The 21,248-nt window shown below is 37.3% G+C and overlaps 2 protein-coding genes across 2 annotated transcripts; both read right to left on the bottom strand.

Annotated features, from left to right (window-relative positions):
• Positions 1–14,875: 14,875 nt before the first annotated feature.
• LOC132644126 (uncharacterized) lies at positions 14,876–16,432 on the bottom strand. Its single transcript, XM_060360683.1, has one exon. The coding sequence runs from the start codon at positions 16,430–16,432 to the stop codon at positions 14,876–14,878; it is 1,557 nt and encodes a 518-aa protein (XP_060216666.1).
• Positions 16,433–19,878: 3,446 nt separating this feature from the next.
• LOC132644127 (classical arabinogalactan protein 25-like) lies at positions 19,879–20,783 on the bottom strand. The gene is made up of 2 exons (XM_060360685.1): positions 20,132–20,783; positions 19,879–20,061 (listed from the first exon to the last, which is right to left on the bottom strand). Exons 1-2 carry the CDS (start codon positions 20,411–20,413, stop codon positions 19,879–19,881), a joined length of 465 nt encoding a protein of 154 aa, XP_060216668.1. The 5' UTR covers positions 20,414–20,783.
• Between the last annotated feature and the right edge of the window lie 465 nt (positions 20,784–21,248).

The following is a 21,248-nucleotide window of genomic DNA, read 5'->3' on the forward strand; positions in this document are numbered from 1 at the left end:
AACTCTCACTACCAAGTGGGTAGAACCTTCCAGCATACGTTTTTGCATAGTTTTGAACTGTATATTCCTCAGCCATGTACGTGGAAACGTTCTTTGCCATTGCGATAAAACACTTGAAGGCATGAGAACATGGCATGTGATATGATTGCCACTTGCCACATGTGCATGTTCTTGGAATCTCACAAATTGTGTGGACGTTACCTCATTTACCTTGGTGCACACTTGTTGTGAGTTCAAATATGCGCTTTGCGTAGTTGTACTCCATCCGGTCGTGTTGCTGAGCCTTAAATTTGTGATACTCGAACACTTTTGACGGTTTTGGCATCCATCTTAGACCGTCTACCGCAAGTGCTTTGGCCTCTTTTGATCTATTGACGAACCACTCCACAACTTGCTTAAAAGTCATTCTCACCATTGCAGTGACGGGTAGTCCCCGTGCAGATTTCAACAACCCGTTGAATGCCTCAGAGCTGTTTGTTGTTAGCATCTCCATCGCCTACCTTCATCCTGGTGTAATGTCCATTTGTCTTTATCAATTCCATTCAATCAGTGGAAGGCTTCCTGATCCACCTACCTAATAATCTCCATCTGCAGGTGAAACTTCTTCTCCTGATGCTCTGTTGCAGCCGCCCACATCCAATTGCAAAAGCTAGAAGGAATATAGCTCAATTTGCATCCATTCCAACTGCAATTAGCAGCTTTATGTCGTATACTCCGTAAACATGTGTTCCATCTATTGATATTACAGGCCGACAATGAGCAAAACCATCAATGCATGGTTTGAATGCCCAAAACACAAACTCAAAAATATTATCGGGCACACCAGGCTTCGATTTGAGCTTTCATTCAGCAACAGTAGCAGGATTGAAGTGTTGTAGAGCCACAATGTATCTCGGCAATTTCTTAAAAGAGCCTTCCCAATTGCCGTAGACTATCTCATGTGCACTCCTACGCCCAAGATACGCCTTCCGCCTACTAACGATTTTGCGATATACTTTCAGGACGGCTGTAATATAATCTTTAATACGATACCTGGATAAGTTGAAATATCAGCATATAACAACGAGGAACTTCGTATCAACATCAAAATTAAAATAAACTTAGGCGAAGGGGATACCTTGGGCTTTTTCCAATGTCGCCAACTAACACTCGAGCAATCATATTTGTATCTAGATTGCAATGATCATCTGGGAGATCACCCATATCACAAGTGTGTTTTGTGTAGAACTTTGAAATAGTCCACATCTTTTCAACAGTCTCCTTACCACGGAGCATTGATGTTCGGCCCTAAATTGCATATATTTAGCCATTGTTGCCTCACATTTTAGTACTTTTAATTGTCTTTTGAGTATTAATTGTAATGAGTTGTACTTAATATTATATTTTACTATGTAGGAATAAAGAGGTGTAAAGGTGAAGAGATTTGAAGCAAAATCGATTGAAAAGTGTTGAAGTTACAAAAAAAGAAAATAAATAAACAAAAAAAAAAAAGGGACGAAGGCATGACAAGAAGCCAACAAATAAGAGTAAAATGAAGCAAGCAGCTTAATGGAGCTTACCTTAGCTTTTGTCTATGTGGCATTAAAGTTAGCAAAGAAGACGAAAGAAAATGCAGAACTGTTCTCTGACTCTCTGTTGGTTTCGCATTTCATCCGCGATGCGGGTGTGATGCGAGCCCGCGATTTTTCCTGGTCCGAGTTGGATTTGGTTTTTAAAAGCCTAGGCCTTTTAGTACCCTATAAATACATATTCTACACGGTTTTGAGACAACTTTGGATAGCTTGTAACCCTTAGTTCATAACTTTGGACCTAGAGAGAGCTTGGAGCCGCCGTGGAGGCCATAGTTACAGGGTTTTATCTTCTCTTCTCTGTAACACTTATTTTGATATTTTTATTCGGATGATTTGTTATTTTTCCTCCATGTCTATGTGGAGCTAAACTCTTTAGTTCTAGGGCTTTGACACAAACATGAAAGTTGACGTTTGATTATCGTTTCTATCTATTGATTTTCTATCTTTGGGTTATTTATTTATTCTTGGTCTTAATTGTTTGATTACTTGATCACTAATTGAACACTATCTGTGGTGCGGGAATTGGACTTGAGAAAGGGAATTCACGCACGTAATAAGAATAAATAGAGTTTGTTCGATTTAATCGTTTTGCTACTGAGGATAGAGATATACCCTTTAGCCCTACTTAGTTGAATACGGAGAAATAAATGCGTTCTTGTTACCTCTGACGACCATAGAGATATAGGCGTTATAGTAGCATCTACAGGCTTGTGAGTAGTTCGAGAGAATATCATAAAGTTATAATTAACCCGTCAACTACTAACCCATAGGTAGAACGATTTGAAAACTCAACTGGATTGTTAGTGGTCATAGCCCTAGATCTATCTCTTCTCCGATAAAAAATTGTTCTTTCTTGGTTGAAGTTCATTAATTGTTTTCTTTTATTTTTAATTAGTTTACAAATATAATTTGGATTTTATTTCTTGTTTAGATAATTAGCATTAGTTTAATTTGATAAATAGTTAATTATAAGTCTCTGTGGGATCGATATCTGGACTTAACAGTCTATATTACTTGTACGACCACGTATACTTGCGTGTGCGTTTGGGAGCAACAAGTTTCCATTCACAACCTTGATATTTTAGCTTGCAGACCAATCGCCAAAGTTTTCGAGTGGAATCGTCAACTTTGAACTCCCTCATCCCTTGGATGCTATAAATCTTAACAACTCTTTGCAATGATTTTTTCGAGCTGAAAATCATGCATTTTTTAATATGAACCTTTGGTTCCGGACTCTCTAAAAGAGCTCTTGATTTTATGCTTGGATGGTAAGAACAAAACTAATAATGGTTCTTTGGTTTAAAGTTTTTTCCCTCCACTTTAATTAAAAAAAAATGTGAAATATATTATGCTGGCAGGTTTTTGCACCCATTGACTTATGGAGATTATCCAACAACTATGAGGAAACTCGTGGGCAAGCGACTACCAAAGTTTACCCTAAACGAATCTAAATTGGTGAAAGACTCCTTTGATTTCATAGGAATGAATTATTACACCTCAAAATTTGCAGCTCAGATTTCTACCCCACCAAATAATGTGAATATCAGCTCCTCAACTGATAATCATGTCAATCAAACAAGTAAGCTTTTGGAACTATGCATTCAATACCCAAAATCATACTTTTATTTTATTTTATTTTTATTTTTTTAATTACACTGAGGATTAGGGAAGGAACAGGGGACAATGAGAACTGAATCCATACTTCTCATGGTGGAGATTCTCACCTGCACCATAGAAGTATAAGCCATTTTGATCATACTCATACTTGCGTCATATCGTGTAACTGCAGAGTTGATCTTCATTTGATCATTATGATTTTTCTGATTATTAATTTTTAAAATTGTTTTATGTTTTTGTAGCTTCGCAAAACGGAAAGCCGATTGGTGATCCAGTAAGTATATCTCTCTCGATTGACATTTCATGCTTACACCATTAATTAATTATCTTTTCTTTGTTGTCTTTTTCATTGGACCTCTTTAATCTCAACTAATGGCGTGTTTTCAAATTTTGTTATACGATAATACTTGACAAGTTCGAAATTAGAATTTTTTTTGGGTTCATGTTAGCAAATTATGTTATTAATTTGAACTGCAAGTAATGAGGAAAAATAAAAAGGTTGACTTTTGTAAGGAAATAAAATTCTTTAGACGTTTTCTCTTTCACAATTTTGATAAATTTTAATATTTGCGGACTGGTTACAGTACTTTCTTTGTTACCCCAACGGGACTTTATAAGCTTCTTGTTTACATAAAGATATACTACAAGAATCCAATTGTTTACGTCACAGAGTGCGGTAAGCAAATTATTTCGTTGAGCTTAAAATGATATATATATTAAATAAACTTTCAAGTATTTATTGAATAAACTAATTAATATCTCTGAATTAAACCTTACTTCCTAAATTGAAATTCCTTATCAGGAATGAGTGATTCCAATATTGACGATGTTACAAAAGGTATCACTGATGCTCAGAGGGTTGATTTCTACCAACGCCATATTAAGGCTCTTTATAGGTCTTTTAGGTGAGTACTCCTTTATTTTGTTTATTGCCCGAGATATTTTCTAATATACACACACACACATCTCTAGCACCAAGGAGTATGGTGTCTATTATTGAAATTCCTTAATCCATAATTAGAGGTCCTGTTTTGAACATTGGAATATAAACCTTTTGACAAAGAGCAAACCCTCTACTTCAAGTGGGCCAATTTGATATTATATATTCGGATTAGCTGAGCCAACAGGTTTCTAATACGCTCGTTGAAATAAAAAATGAATCTAAACCAATCAGTTTTTGTTGTTTCAGATTCACAAGAATGGTATAAATAAGTACTACTTATTTGTTTTTTTTTTCATCAGGGACGGAGTAAATGTTAAGGGCTTCTTTGCATGGCCATTTTTCGACGACTTTGAATGAGGGTCAGGATACACGCAGAGGTTCGGCCTCAATTTCATAGATTACAAGAATAATCTAAAATGATATCCCAAACGTTCTGCTCTTTGGATGAAGAGATTCCTTCTCAAATAAAGTTATCATGCATGATCGTATCTTTTTTTTTTTTTCGTATAATCAAATCTTGAAGAACTTAAATGCTATCGGCCATATATTCATTATCTGTTTTTTTAATTTATTTATGAAAGGGGGGTGTTCTCTTCTAATAAAAGGAGAAGAAATTAAATTTGTAACAATATGATGCCTATTGCTGTAACTTATGGGAAAGAAAGAGAATTTATAGGTTCCGCTCTTTGAAGGGGTTGTCGTAAAACTTCCAATTTTAATTTAAATGAAGGAATACCAATTACTACTATGATATCGTGCATAAACATGATGGAACATTTCAAATTTTTTATAGCCAGGCCCTCCAAGTGTTCATGATACGGTGCGGTACAATGGAATGGGAAAATGAAAACTGAATCTATAGCTATTATGTGGGAGATTCTCACCATAACATTAAATTTTCTGATTATCTTTGTATTCTTATAATTTTCACAAAGTGAAAGGACAGTTGAGTGGTGATCTGGTGGGTTTTCTTACTCAATTGACATTTCAGCAAACATCCTTTCACAAAAGAATATTGATGAGATATCCATATTTTTTATTGGCAACTAAACAATTTTATTTACCAAAGTAAGGGTCCAAACTGAGCAGTACTTGGACAAAAGGCCCCAAGTTTGCAATCATCATATATCCTCCTATCCAAAAATATTAAAGTAACTAATTCATTACAAAACTTATGGATAGTAATTAAGCTTCCTAAGCTGTGTATCTAGTCTCCTTCTCATTAGCTCCCCTGAAGACCACCTCCTGAATGATTGTTCTGATGATAAGCTAGAGCTTGTTTGGATGGGCTTATGCCTATAAGCTGTTTGCAGCTTATAAGCTAAAAAAAATAAGTTGGGGTAGTCTAACTTATTTTTTGTGGCTTATAAGCTGCTTTAGATAAGCTAAGTCAAATGGGCCCAATTATTTTTTTGAGCTTATTTTAAGCACAAAATGACTTTAAGCTGACCAGCCAAACACTCAAAGAAGCTGAAAACAGCTTATAAGCAACTTATAAGCCAATCCAAACGGGCTCCTAATGTGGTCCGTCTTTGCCTTGGAAAATCCTTGTGTTTCTCTCTTGCCACAATTGGTATATACATATGCAACTACAATTATTCTATAAATGGAAAAGGGCCAAATATACCTCTGTACTATTGGAAAAGGGCTAAATATACCTTTCGTAATACTTTGGGTCCAAATATACCCCTACCGTTACACTATTGATACAAATATACCCTTCCACCGTTAAAGTTGTCCAAAGTGGACATCCAATCCTACATGGCACTAACAATAGTGGCATGCCACCTCACCACCCCTAACCCATTTTACCCCTCATATTTATTTGTTCTTCCACCACTAAATTTCCTTCCCCTCCACCACCATTGTCATCATTGCCGCCACATGGCAGAAGGTGGATCTATCAACATAGCTTGAAAATCTTCGTTCCTATTGCACCACTTTCTTTTGGGGTTTAAATGCCTATCAATTGGACCGGAAATATCATTGGAGCACATTGAGTGATTGAGGATCTAACATTCAGTACCATTAATAAACTTTCGATATCCAATGTCCCACCTGTATTACAGAGGTGAGGGTTGAGTTTATTCTGTCTTGGTATCTCGAGTTTGACATTGTTGTGAAAAAGCTACTTGCAACCATTTTATAAACTGAGTTTGTTATGTAAAATGCTCGTCATTAATAAGTAAATTGCGCTTCTATTACCATTCGACGTTTGATATATCTGGACATTTTATCCGTTTTGGATGAGGTCTTGCCTTCTGCCATGTGGTGATAATGATGGCAATGATGGCAATGGTGGTGAGGGGAAGAAAATTTAGTGGTGGAAGAACAAATAGAAGGGAGGGGTAAAATGGGTGAGGTGGCATGCCACGTGGCATCCACTTTATCTATTGTTAGTGTCACGTAGGATTGGATGTCCACTTTGGACAACTTTAACGGTGGAAGGGTATATTTGTACCAACAGTATAATGGTGGGGTATAGTTAGACCCAAAGTATAACGAAAGATATATTTAGCCCTTTTCCAATAGTATAGAGGTATATTTGGCCCTTTTCCGTTCTATAAATCACTGCAGTGGCAGCATTCCGATTTGCATGTGTTACAGTCCATTAGAGTTCACCTGGCCATTCAAAACTTACAGACTTACCATCCAATAGTTAAGACCAGATAAAACAGTTTTGGAATATTACAAAAAATTTATCATTTGAAACTTTTTTTTTTTTGTCACGAAAAAATAAACATGAGATGCATGCGTAAGTCGTAACATTTCTAATTATGAGGGCCACGGATTCACTGCTACCGAAATATATCTTGAGTAACTTCTTTGAAATTTTGATATAGTTTAAGTTGGGTTTGAGTGATTAAACAATATCCTAGCTAGATAGAGACTGCCCATCGGACACTAGCCTTTGAAATGAGAATGAAATATTTTTTCAATTTGATTTCGTCATGCAATATTCCTATATAAGCATACACCAGATAGGATTAAAATAAAATAAAAAGAGAAGACAAAAAATCAATAAATACAAATTCTATCTGTAAGATTAATATAATTGCATTTGACTAATATTATTATAACAATGTGACCAGAGATGATGACACAGAATTAATATTTTAAAACTTGATTAGGTCTGATAGATACATCGTGCAGACTCTGTGTTAAAAGAAAAGACAAACTATGATTAAAACGTGATGCTAAGTATAGTGTTATGGCATAATGCAGAATCAAGATTAACTCAAATCAAAATAAAACAATTAAAACACAAGAGCCAATTCAGCATTAATTAACAAACATCATTAATTTAAAGAAAATCTGGATCTTAATTTTTGTATCATAGTGATTTGCTAATCTCCTACCTTCGTGCCCTTTAAGTAGTTTATGCAAAGAGGTTTTTGTTGTTAAACTGTGTTCAAATGCAGTTGTAAACAAAACAGAATCTGCTTTATAACTAGGAAACATATTTCAAGCCCACAAAATTCATTGTGTATCCTTTAGGATTTAATCTCCTCACATTTGTTCAAGGTATTTGGATTAAATCCTCTTAGGATAGAAAGGAAAGCTATTTTGTAATAGCGGCTCTTCAAATTACAAAATTTCATCGAACTCAAAACGACGGAGCAGATCACACTGAACACTTATGTTTGTTCCGAAAACAATGCAGAAATAAGGGGAGAAAGGTTTACAAATTTTCGGTGTTTTTGAAACTGAGGTTAAGCCTTTGAATTTATAACCAGTGAGTTGCAGATCAAATGGGGCAAAATTTCTGTTCAGAAACAAGTTGTGACTGTTCAGAAATGGTGCCAATTCGGAACAAGGTAAGCATATTCGAAAAATTCCTGTTCGAATTTTAGTTAATAACCGTTTGAGAAATGCCATGAGACTTTACAGAAAAAGCCAAAATCGAACGATTGATGACAACGACGATGGCGTGAGGCTTGCTTTTTTCTCAACTTTTTAAGAGCTAGAAGAAGAAGCACAATAACTAATTTCCTCCCTTTAATCAATGATGGACAAAATTCCCTGTATAAAAAGAACCTTATTCAAATTTTCATTTTCCTCCATTTTTCATTCACACGCCAAACCCAAACTTAAAACCCAATAATTTTTAGACTTAAAATTCCTGTAATAACAGGTTTAATTAGGGTGTACATGGACCGGGTTGGTTCGGGTTTTTCAAATACCAAACCAAATCAATTGCATCGGGTTTTTAAATTTATAAACCAAACCAAACCAACAAAAGTCGTGTTTTTCAACTTCGGGTTTTCTCTGTTTTTGGGGTTGCTCAGGTTTTTCGGGTTTTTTTCCGGTAAAGTCTTCATACAAAATATATTGAGAAAAGACATCACTTCCCCCCTAAACTTGGCCGCAAAACTCACTTTAGCAACTAAACTTTATGAGCGTTTAAATATCCCATAAACAACTTTCATCTTAATTAAATACAACCTTAACGGTTGACGTGGCAAATAAAAAAAATATTAGCGTATAAATGACAAAAAACTGAAGAAAAAATTAAGTGGGGCCCGTGTTATACCCCATTTTAACCGGGTTGAAGCGGAGTACAACATATTGGAGATTCCTAAATTGCTTTATTTTAAGGAGTCGCCACCTAATTGATTTTAAGGTGAATTAGGGCACCTAATTATTAACTAAGGTAAAGCTAACTAAACCTCCGTTAATAGTCTGCTTAATCAGTGTGATTCTAGGTAAGGGTTCTATATTATCCTAAAGGGAAGGGGTTAGGCATCCTTTAGAATCCGTTAACTACGATTATCCGGCCAATCTTAGGTTAATTAATTGAGGTTTAAAATTCAAGAAAATAGCTTTTGAAAAAAAAAAAAAAAACTTATAGCTAACAAAGTTTAAAATATTATTTTATGAATGATGCACTCTATATGGTGAAAATAAGTACTTAATGTTCAGAGTGGTAATCCTACATGATAGAATCTACCCCTTTCTAATCCTACATGAATCATAGGTTCTCCACCCAATTTTAAGCCACACACAATCCAAAACGCAGACAAATTAGCAATCATAAAAAATGGATGAAAGAAAATGAATGATAAGGAAGAAAAAAAAAAGAAACAAATGTGCGGCCTCTAACGAGTTTCGCCTGCCCGATGTGATCTAAAAATTGCGGAACGAGATGACTCTATGGATGGGTGTGCCGAGTCTCATCTTGAGACTTTGTTTTGATAAAGTCCTGAATTAAGACTCCGTTTGCTCTGATGTGTACATGTAAAAGAAAGGAGAAAAGAGATAAAGATTAGCATCCAACTGTAACAAAGCTATTATTGTTCTGAGAAAAGGTAACAGATTAATTAGTTCTTCCTTTACTTTAACCTAAGTATAGAAAACAACAAAAAGAAGCTAAAACATGAGCGACATTATTTTCAAAGTAAACCACATAGAAGAAAAGCAAACAAAAGCTAATTAATACCAGCAACTAAGAAACTACTTATAACATGAACGCAAATAAACAGAAACAAGAATTGAAAGCAAACCACATTGAAGAACATTATTGTAAAATGAAAGGAAGAAGGAAAATCACTTAAACAGATTCGGAAAGAAAAGGGGAAACTCATTAATTGAAAACACCACAGTGAGGGAAAGCTAAGGCGGAACCAAACTTGAAATTAACAAAATATTCATAACTAATGACTCTGTTCCGTTGGCAAACAGCTAACATTTAGTTACGTTTATCATGTATGACTATTCTTGGATCGTGAACAAAATTAGCTCAATGTTTAATCGAAATCCAGATCCGGAAAAGGTACGTATTGGTTATTGTTAGTTCTATCTCCGTTAAAGATAACAAGTTGTTGAGTTTTAACTAGTTGCTCTTAATATTGACCCTCACCACATACTAAGGGAGAAAACGCAAAAGAGAACATAGTAAAACTTCATATTTTTCATACAGTAGCAAAGAAAACTATTTTTTAGCTAGATAAAACAAACTTAAGCTAATCTTATACGAAACAGACAAATAGAGTTAAAAGTAGAAGGATTCTGAGATAAAGAAGGAAATTACTGAAACTACTAATCTAATCTACTTCTAATAAAGCTAATAAATCAACTAATCTCTAAACTAATATAACATAATATTATAATCGGAAGAATTAAAATAGAAATGCTAAGATAATGAGAGAATTACCTTCTTCGGGTGCAGCGAAGTGGGTATATGGGGTTTCCAATCTACTCGAACACTATCGAATCCAAGCTTGCGATGCTCGGATTCAAAGCAATACCAAAGGCAAAACGAAACAAAATTGATGTAGCAACCTTTGACTCGATATTAAAACAATAAAACTAACTGCTAAAGGACTGATTTTTAAGGAATTCTATGCGGCTAAAAAAAAACTTATATTTTAGAGATTTTCGAGATTAAAAAAGAAAAAAAAAACAACAAAACGAGCTTGTTTCAGAACTTCATTTCAGGGGGATTTTGCGATTCAAAAGCCTTGGTTCTTAGGGGGGCTTTCTGCGATTTTAAAATTTGTTCTTTGGGGAATTTTATGAAATCGAAAAAAAACTACTCCCGGTTCTTGGGGGGGTTTCCCAATCAAAAAATCCTTCTTTTCTCCCTTCAAGACCGGATCCTTTATAGGGTATATTTCGGGTTTGCTTGTGAAAAAGAGAGAGGGAAGAGCGTGGGGAACAGGGTGAAATGGGGCGGCAGAAGCGTGGGGGGGACAAAGCGGAATGGGGGTGGCAGAGATCACGTGGGGGAGATGAAGGAGAGGAGAGAGATGAGGGATAGAAAAGGGAGAAGGGAGCAGGGGAGGTGCGGCGGAGAAGAGAAGAGAAAATAATAGGGAAAGGGGGGGGGGGGGGGGTGATTAGGTTTTAGGGAAAGAATGGGTCGTCCGGGTCGGGTCAGTGGTATGGGCTGGTTTAATTTCTTTTGGACTGATATTAAGTGAATGGGCTGGCCAAAATTAAAAAGATGGGCTGGTCTGAAATGTTGGTTAATTATTTGGGTTGGGGTGAATTAAAATGTGGCCACGTAAATTAAAATGTGGGCTGGTTTTGTGAATTTGTCCGCAAATAATATGAGTCGATTGGGATATTACATTTAAATAAAGGACCTATTTAAATAACTTGTATTAAAATATGCAATTATGAGTGTTCAGATAAAAAAAATGGCGTTGTAATAGCCGTGCAATAATATTCTGAAAATCCACAGTAAAATAAATACTATTTTTCAATTATGCAAAGATAAATGCGATGCATGTGCGTAAGCTGGTAAAATACCAAAACGATAATAGTAATAAATAATAATAATAATAATAATAATAATAATAATAATAATAATAATAATAATAATAATAATTGTAACTGTAATAGAATAATGAAGTGCCAGTATTGATAAAGAGGCTAATAATTATAATATATATTATTTTTTATTTTTTTAAAATATTAGAAGCGTAAATAGGTATTTCAGGAGGAGAGACGGGACAAAATTGGGTGTCAACAACTTGTCCCTCTTTGCCCGGTAATGATGAAAGAGTTGTCGGGCAAAGACGTTGACTCAGTAGCCTATTTTGTCCCGGCTAAAGGAAACTTGAGAGGATTATGACCGAACTCTGGTCTCTGAGTTGCCTACATATCTCGGGTTGTACGAGAATCAGGTCGAGTGTAGTTCTGGGACAACTACGACACCTATGACTGGCAACTCACGATTTGATGCGAATCTTCGCAAAAATATTGTCCCAGTGTCGAGTTATGATGACACTGGGTATTGTGATAGAACCCTTTGGAACGCGAGCGGGATATTTGGATTTGGAGCCAAGTGTTCGAGGTAGATCTTTGACCCTTGTCGAAAAGTCTGCTTATCCTTCCCGACGTATTGCCCCAGTTCGCTGCCGAAGAAATAGTTCCACGTTGCGCTAAAGCTCCTGCGAAACTTTAAACTAGATAAAAATAGTCAGTAAGAATAAAATATTGAAATAAAGCGATGCAAGTGCGGTGTTATGCGGCTGCGAGCATACGCAGGGGCATTAAAAGTAATAATAAAGCAAAGCAAATGCGGTGCGATGTTTTATGCAGAAAATTTTCCAAAGGCGATGTGCAGTCCGTGCAACATGAAAGGCGATGCTCAGCCTTGTGCAGAAATTATGAAAGGGCGGTGCACAGCCATGCAACATATGAAAGCAATGCAAAGGGCGGTGCGCAGCCCATGCAACATATGGAAGCGATGCAAAGCCTTATGCAGAAATTTAAAAGGGCGGTGCATGGCCCAGGCAATATATGAAAGCGATGCAAAAGGCGGTGCACAGCCTTATGCAGAAATTTAAAAGGGCGGTGCATGGCCTTATGCGGAAATTTAAAGGGCGGTGCATGGCCCATGTAACATATGAAAGCGATGCAAAAGGCGGTGCACAACCTTATGCAGAAATTTAAAAGGGCGGTGCATGGCCCAGGCAATATATGAAAGCGATGCAAAGGGCGGTGCGCAGCCCATGCATCATATGAAAGGCGGTGCATAGCCTTATGCAGAAATTTAAAAGGGCGGTGCTTGGCCCAGGCAATATATGAAAGCGATGCGAAGGGCGGTGCGCAACCCATGCATCATATGAAAGGCGGTGCACAGCCTTATGCAGAAATAACGAAGGGCGGTGCATGGCCCAGGCAATATATGAAAGCGATGCAAAGGGCGGTGCGCAGCCCATGCATCATATGAAAGGCGGTGCTCAGCCTTATGCAGAAATTACGAAGGGCGGTGCATGGCCTTATGCAGAAATTTAAAAGGGCGGTGCATGGCCCAGGCAATATATGAAAGCGATGCAAAGGGCGGTGCGCAGCCCATGCATCATATGAAAGGCGATGCAAAGGGCGGTGCGCAGCCCATGCATCATATGAAAGGTGGTGCACAGCCTTATGCAGAAATTTAAAAGGGCGGTGCATGGCCCAGGCAATATATGAAGGCGATGCAAAGGGCGGTGCGCAGCCCATGCATCATATGAAAGGCGGTGCACAGCCTTATGCAGAAATTTAAAAGGGCGGTGCATGGCCCAGGCAATATATGAAGGCGATGCAAAGGGCGGTGCGCAGCCCATGCATCATAAAAGGCGGTTGAGCCCGAAATGTCCTATTTTATGGTGGAAGAACCCGTGCATCCTGTTTTAGGGTGGACGAACCCAAGTATCCTATTTTAGGGTGGACGAACCCAAGTATCCTATTTTAGGGTGGACTAACCCAAGCATCCTATTTTAGGGTGGAAGAACCCAAATATCCTATTTTAAGGTGGAAGAACCCAAGCATCCTATTTTGGGGTGGAAGAACCTAATATCCTATTTTAGGGTGGAAGAACCCAAGTATCCTATTTTAGGGTGGAAGAACCCAAGCATCCTATTTTAGGGTGGAAGAACCCAAGTATCCTATTTTAGGGTGGAAGAACCCAATATCCTATTTTAGGGTGGAAGAACCCAAGTATCCTATTTTAGGGTGGAAGAACCCAATATCCTATTTTAGGGTGGAAGAACCCAAGTATCCTATTTTAGGGTGGAAGAACACAAGCATCCTATTTTAGGGTGGAAGAACCCAAGTATCCTATTTTAGGGTAGAAGAACCCAATATCCTATTTTAGGGTGGAAGAACCCAAGTATCCTATTTTAGGGTGGAAGAACCCAAGTATCCTATTTTAGGGTAGAAGAACCCAAGTATCCTATTTTAGGGTGGACGAACCCAAGCATCCTATTTTAGGGTGGAAGAACCCAATATGTCCTATTTTAGGGTGGACGAACCCAAATGCTGTGCGTTTGCGAACAATGATGCTGTGCCTTTGCGGGGCATTTGAAAGTAATAATGCAATGCAGGTGCGGTGCTTTTGCAGTGCGGGACATTTGAAAGCAGTAGTGCGTATGCAGTACGAGAAATTTAAAGCAATAGTGTATATGAAGTGCGTGGTATTTAAAATAGTAGTGCATGCAGTGCGGGAAGTTTAAAGCAATAGTGCATATGCAGTGCGTGGTATTAAAAATAATAGTGCATGCAGTGCGTGGTATTTAAAATAGTACGGCATGCAGTGCGTGGAATTTAAAGCAGTAGTGCATATGCGGTGCGTGGTATTTAAAATAGTAGTGCATGCGCAGAGCATTTGAAAGCAATAATATTTGTGCGTGTTATAGGAAGATTCAAACCGCTCGATGCGCAGTCCCTGCAAAGCTGTAAGCATACCTCGGCTTCCGCAACTAGAAGCCTGGGTGATATTTCAGCTTCCTAAAATGTTTCCATGAATAAAATTTCTGCGCTCAAAGAAAATTATGAGTTTCGAAATTCGTGTTGATTTTGAATCATCCTTTGCTTCATGACTTTCGTGATGTTTTCTTGATGCTAAGATTCGTATGCCGTGCATTATCGTTGAGGAGTAGCTAAAAATCGGTTCTGCGTTACTCAAAGAAAATTTGTTAGTATAAAAGGAAGTGGTTGCCTTGCGTTGAACATTGAGCTTTGGCTTTGAATCTGCGCTTCTTGTTGCTATGCCATTGCGGAAATCTGATTATGTGAATATGGCTTGGGATAAGCCGTCTGCAAAATTTCTCCAGTTCGGCTATGGGGGAATTGGAATTTTTATTTATTGAGACCGGACCCAACATGGGCGCCTACGTATCCTGCTACCAACAGGAATCAGGTCGACCGTAGTTCATTGAAAAAAAGTCTAGAAACGATTACAAGATAGCGGCTATTCCTAAAGATGGGCATGTGGAGAATGATATTCTCGAGTGGCGAGATGATGTCCCTGTCAGTCTGCGCGCTTTCTTTTCAAATGCCTTGGTGCCAGTTTCGATGAATCACCCTTAACAACAGTTGTCTTTGTGTTTGCAATATTACCGGTTGAAGGCTCTAGCTGTAGCTTTATCTTGCCACTTCCAATCATGCTTTGAATCTTAAATCTTAGTGCTGGACATTCTTCAATGTCATGTCCTTGAATGTTTGAGTGATAAGCACAACTCTTAGATAAATCAAAGTTTGGCGGTGGATGCTTAGGTATAAATCCCTTATTTGGTTGTAGAATACCCTTAGCACTCAACCTCTTAAATATATTTGCCAATGGTTCGTTTAGAGTAGTGAAGCAAAAAGATTTCCTCTTCTTTTTATGTTGAGAGCTTGATTGTGCTTGGTGAACCCGTCGTTGGTAGCCTTGCTGGGAGTTTTGCTGACGAGGACATTGCATAGTGGCATAAGATTGAAAAATTTGGTGATTTTTATGGCATTGCGCTTGATGCATAGTCATGGAAGCAAATTGGTTTTGCTTCATTTCAGTTTGCAAATTTCCTAGTATCTCCGCTTGGAAGGTTTGGTGAACGGCTTGTGTTGCTGAGCTATCTGTAATTCTCCCTTCTTGAATGGCATTTTCTAGTTCTCTACCAATCCTAATCAAATCAGAGAAGTTGTGTGCACAAGCTCCGAGCAACGTATCATAATATAAGTCTTCCTGAATTTGGATGAAGGTTGAGATCAATTCCCTCTCGGATAATGGAGGATGTATTTTTGAAGCTTCTAACTTCCATCGTATGGCATATTCTTGGAAAGACTCATGTGGCGTTTTCTTTACTCTGAGCAAATCGGCTATGTGCGGATCGCCTCCATTGTTAAACTCGAATTGCTTTATAAATCCGCGGGCCATATCTTCCCACGTAAGCCATTTGCTAAAATCTTGCTTAGTGTACCAAGAGAGTGCTGATCCTGATAAACTTTGAATGAACAATCTCATTCGTACGGCTTCATTATGTCCAATACCAATTAATCTGCTGCAATAGTCCTTTAAATGAGCGACGGGATCTCCCTTCCCATTGAAAGTGTTAAACTTAGGTATTTTGCACCCTAACGGAAGCTCAACGTTTGGATGCACACACAAATCTTCATACTTCAAAATCTGGAAATTCCTTGAACATAACTCTTCATTAATGACTTTCCTCAAATTGTGGAGTTCTTTTCCCAACTCTTCATGGTAAAGCGACTTGATTTCCTTTCCAGGCCTCCTGTATGGGGATATTGCCAGTTCGTTTTTCTTACTTTTCTCGAATTGAGTGGTGGTTATGGAAAATTGAGGATTAGGAATTATCGTTACTTGATCGGGAGTGTAGGTTGAAGGCATTTGTGGAATGGTATAGGTAGGATCTAAGTGAGGCGAAATGGCTAAGGAAACGTTGCTGGAAGTTGAGGTTGCGTTAGGAAGAAGGCTTAAGGTATTTCCCAGATTGGCTACAATATTTTTTCGAACCACCTTTCCCTTGCTATCGTTCTGTTCTTGCACCAAACCCATACCGGTGTTGAAAGCTTCAAATCTCTCTGCCATTGTAGTCTCGTCCTTAATGCAGATTCGCAGCCAAAACAATGTTCAATGTCAGACAACCTTTTAAAGAGAAAAGTAAAACTTCATAAACAAAATAAAATGTTAGTGCACGAAGCAAAAGCTTCATAAACAATATATATATATATATCTTTTTTTTTAGTGATCTAATTAAGCAGGCTCTAGATTAGAGACGACTTGAGTCATATAAAGGAAACGAATGGACGAAAATGAATCATCAGCTATTTAGCTCTGACGGTTGAGAATGAATCGGAAGAAAAGAAGACTACATTGGAGTAGAACATGCCATTTGAAAAAGGTTGACTCATATCGAACGCCAAAGCTTGGTTCTGAGTTAATTCTTACCAATTCCAACATATTTTTAAAAAATTTGCCCCAGTTTTAGGACGTTTTGAAAAAATGTCTTGGGTTGCATTCCAAAATTGTCCCAGTTTCATGCTCCTTCATTTGGGGAATATTAAAATTTGTAGTAAATAAGACCGGGCCTTATATAGGCTGCCTACGTATCCTGTATCCGACAGGAAATCAGGTCAAACGTAGTTCGGATGGTGTGTAAAAGTTTTTTTTTTTTTTTAAATAATGCAAGAGATTAGCTTAGAGAAGATCATGATTGATCGGGCGCAAGACAGTTGAATTTAATATACCCGAGAGTTATGAAGCACTGGCGGGTTGCAAAATGTCAAGGACATGAGACCTATGAGATTGTCCTTCGACCTGTACGCCAAAAATTGAAATTAATAGGTGCGCGAAGATGAATTTCAGCGACCCAGAATGACGCGATTGACTGAGCGAAGGCTCCGCAGAAGCAAGGTACTTGAACAGTCATTCTTGAACAACTTGATGACAAAAATCGAACAATTATCGAGAAGTGTCGTTTGATAGATTGGACCAATAAATTTGGACATCTACCAATTTAAGAAACGATAAATGCTGAAAATGATAGAATTTGAAAGTAAAAGTTCCATGACGTAAACCGAGTACAAAATGGATTCTACGAGACATAGAGCTAATGGGTCAAATGTTCCGTCGTTTGAGACAGAAGACCATACCCATAAAAGAAGGACACAAAAAGCTCTAGAATTTGCAGTTTGATGCGAGACAAATTGTTCGACACAGATTTGAGTTAGTAAGCAAATAATGATAAGAGAATGCCTATTGAAACAAAGTTGGAATGATAAGAGCTAACTTTAAGGATTTTCAAGGCTAGTTCATGTATGCGAAAATTAGGAAATTCCCTCCGACGATTAGAAATTTGTCGGGAGTCATGCTAAGAATGCGAACGATCTTAAAGGTGCTCTAGAGTGGCTAAAGTGCGCTAACGCGGATTTTTTTTTTTTTTTTTTGAAGTGAAGGTGATGCAAAATAATTAATGAACAATATGCAATTGTGCGGCAAAGCAAATATGAATTTTTCTTTTCTTCTGAAACAAAAATGATGTTAGTAAATATCAAGTAATAACTAAATTCAAATAAGAGCCTGCAAATAAGTTTAAGTAATGAGTTTGGCATCAGGTGATAATCGCAAATAAATTCAAAAGCAAGCATATTGCAAATAAATTCAAATAAACCACTTAGCAAGCAAGCAAACGCCTTACAAACATTGATAAGACGTCCTAATATGCAGGGACCTCTTTGTGCCAGAGGTAGGCCTAACGCCAAATATTCGAGATTATGATAGAGTGATCCATGCCATTTAATTGAGAAACTTGAGTTTGGAAATAAAAGGCCAGGTTTCATTGAAATAAATAAAAACGAGTGTGTTGATGAGGCAAGTGACTAAAATACATAGAAGATGATATAATGTAAAAACAATCTTAAGACTTGGCCTAAATCTTTTGCACTTGGTCACGCTTCAAAGATGACAATGTAACATACTAGACTACAAATTCCCACGTTCCGGCTTTTCGGTCTCCACAATATCATTCGTCCGGCCAAGCACGAATGCTTCTCACCTTAGGACAGCGGGATCACCACCATTAGTTTGGAAAGTTAAAAGTCAATAAAGCTATTTCCTGCTCAACACAAACTATCATATCAAGCAATACAAATAAAGCCTAACATCAATTCTCTTGCAATCACTCATATGCATCAAAAGGATATGTATCACCTACTGAATGACTCACAAACACATAATCAAACATATCAAAGCATAGGTCCCTAAAGAAACTACAACTCAACTGATAAATATCAATTAAAACAATATGAAAGCTTAAGTAGCAAATTCCGATCTTCTAAAAACAGGCAAGGAAGATTGACGTTACAAACACCCAAGACGAGAGATTGTATTAGGAATATATAAAAAAAAAAAAAAATTAACTAATTCACTGATTGCCGATTATTGAATGAAAAAGCACTTGAGATTTCTTTATTACACTCCCACACCCAAACTGTGACTACTTTTAACTCTTCCTGCTATAGATTTCTTTTCCACCAATAAATTCAACTTCTCACTTCTGTGATATTGACCAACCGCATATAAATCGAACTAACACTTAAATTAACATGTTCTTTATCCTCTCTATCACTCGTCTTCCATGAGAAAGTGATCCATATGGGTACTTTAAACATTCTTGTGTGCTTAAGGTTGCACATGTTCACCATCCTTGAAGGATTTTGCTCAATGCTCAACGGACAATGAATAGTGAGCAAAGGTGATTTCGCACACTATGTGACACCACATATAAATTTTCCCTGGGAAAATACCAAACGAGATCAGAAAGCGTCATTTCGAATAGATGATGAAAGCAGTTTGCTCAAGGTATTGCATTTCGGACTTCAGGAAAAGCAAAATAATATTTAGCCTCCAAACTCATATATTTACTAAAGATGCAGCCCATAGAATACAACGACAAACTCATTGAAGTGCAACAATAGTCTATCAAATATAACAGCTTAAATGAAGCGTCTGTTTGTTTTAGAGTGCAGCAGTTGTTGCCTTTTAAAGTGCAGCATTGGGACACCAATTCAGCATCTGTTTATTTGAGGCCAACAACTTAGCCACCCACATGATTGCAGCTCAATCACAAAATGTGAGCGTGAGCTCAAGTAAGTATTCTTTCTACTAGAATCGAAGACAACAGTTGATGATTAACATACAACAAACAGACTACACAGACAATAGCGACAAATAGCCATCAGTAGCAAATTGGTCCAAGACTAGATCAATTATAACATTAGTTCCCAAAAACTAAGTGTAGCAATCTGCTCTTTAAAATAGTATAGCAGCAGCAGCAGTTTTTTTTTTAATCAAGAAAACACCGTAGCAATTGGCTCTAGGAATGCAGCAACAGTAACCTCAAAGCTCAAATAAAGCAGCAACAGTTTTGCGCAAGGTCCAACACTTGTATCTAGTGTAGTAGCAGCGAATTTACTCAAAATAGTGGCAATTTTCAACCTCAAATACGCAGGAACCATTCAGACAAGATGTAGCAGTTACAAACCAAATGGAAACAGCAAATTGACACAAAAGATGGCACCTTTTAGCCCCGAAATACAGCAAATATTCAGCCCCAACACAGCAACAGGAGAACTTACTTCAAATACAGAAATAACGAACCCAACATAGTGACATTCACTCAGAAGTTGCAGTAACAAAAATGATTTAAAAGCCTTCCTCTGTTAGCTCCAATTGAATCAGTGTGTTTCAGATATCAGATGTCTAAATCGAACAAAATAATCCGACTACTAGAAACACTGCAATATACAGATAGGTTGTAAGAGAAACACAACAAACAACAGAAGAAATGGGTGAAAAAGCAGAAGGTGCAAGAGCAGCAGAATCAGGGCCAATAGGGTACATCATATCATCTGGATTTTTGCTAGGATTTGAAGGAATAATTGGCACAGAAGAAACTGGAGGTACAACACCACCAGAAGAAGGCAAAAGAGGTGCAATATCTGGAGATATCTCTGAAAATGGAGATGCCACTGGCACTAGAACTGGTGGATTTGCAAGAAACTGTTCCATTAGAGAAACGTATTCGACTTGTTATGAACACCCAAGTTATCCAGCTTATTTGCTACCATATTAGCCTCCTAAAACAGTGGCCTATAACAAATTATCATTGAGTCATCAGGCTTCTAATATAATGGATAATACTCTTCAGTTGCCCTATAAGTTTCTATGTTAACATAGCTATAGTGATTATGAATTCACCAACATAAGACTAACAATATGACTCTAGTCTGTAACATTGTTACAGAAAATCCTTCTCAAAACATTGTTAGAGAAAATCCCATAACACCCAGAAAATGTTACTACCAATTCTTGTTTCCAGTCCCTGAGAATGCTTCCTCTAGCTTCACCAGGATTACCTTTAGAACATATATCAACATTCAAAAGTTCTCAATAACTAACTGGGAACCTGAACCATATATTGATCTCAGCAGTCATGCAAAATAATTCAACTTAACAGTTATACTTCTCATGGGATAGCTAATTTACTTAGACCAAAATTGAAGTTTAACGTTAGCTAAAGTACTTTACTACTTAAAAGCTTGCTTAGTTATCCCATTTTTTTTTAATTCCCCAAAGGAACACAGTCATTACTGGTTGAAGAATATAAATTTAAAATTCTCTGCATTTTGTTTTACGCAAACATGACTTAAACCAATAGGCAGAAGAATGAGGAACCAAAGTCATTTCAGAATCTTAGTGTAGCATGCCAAAAACATACAAGTAAAAACTAGATCTACATCAATCATTGAAGCAAACTCACTTATGGTTTGAAATTAACTTCCAAAAGATTTCAGCCAACTGAATTAGTTAAAAATGAGAAGTTACTGATTTATAACTGTTTAAA

Source organism: Lycium barbarum, chromosome 6, assembly GCF_019175385.1.
Source record: "Lycium barbarum isolate Lr01 chromosome 6, ASM1917538v2, whole genome shotgun sequence".
Lineage (NCBI taxonomy): Eukaryota > Viridiplantae > Streptophyta > Magnoliopsida > Solanales > Solanaceae > Lycium > Lycium barbarum.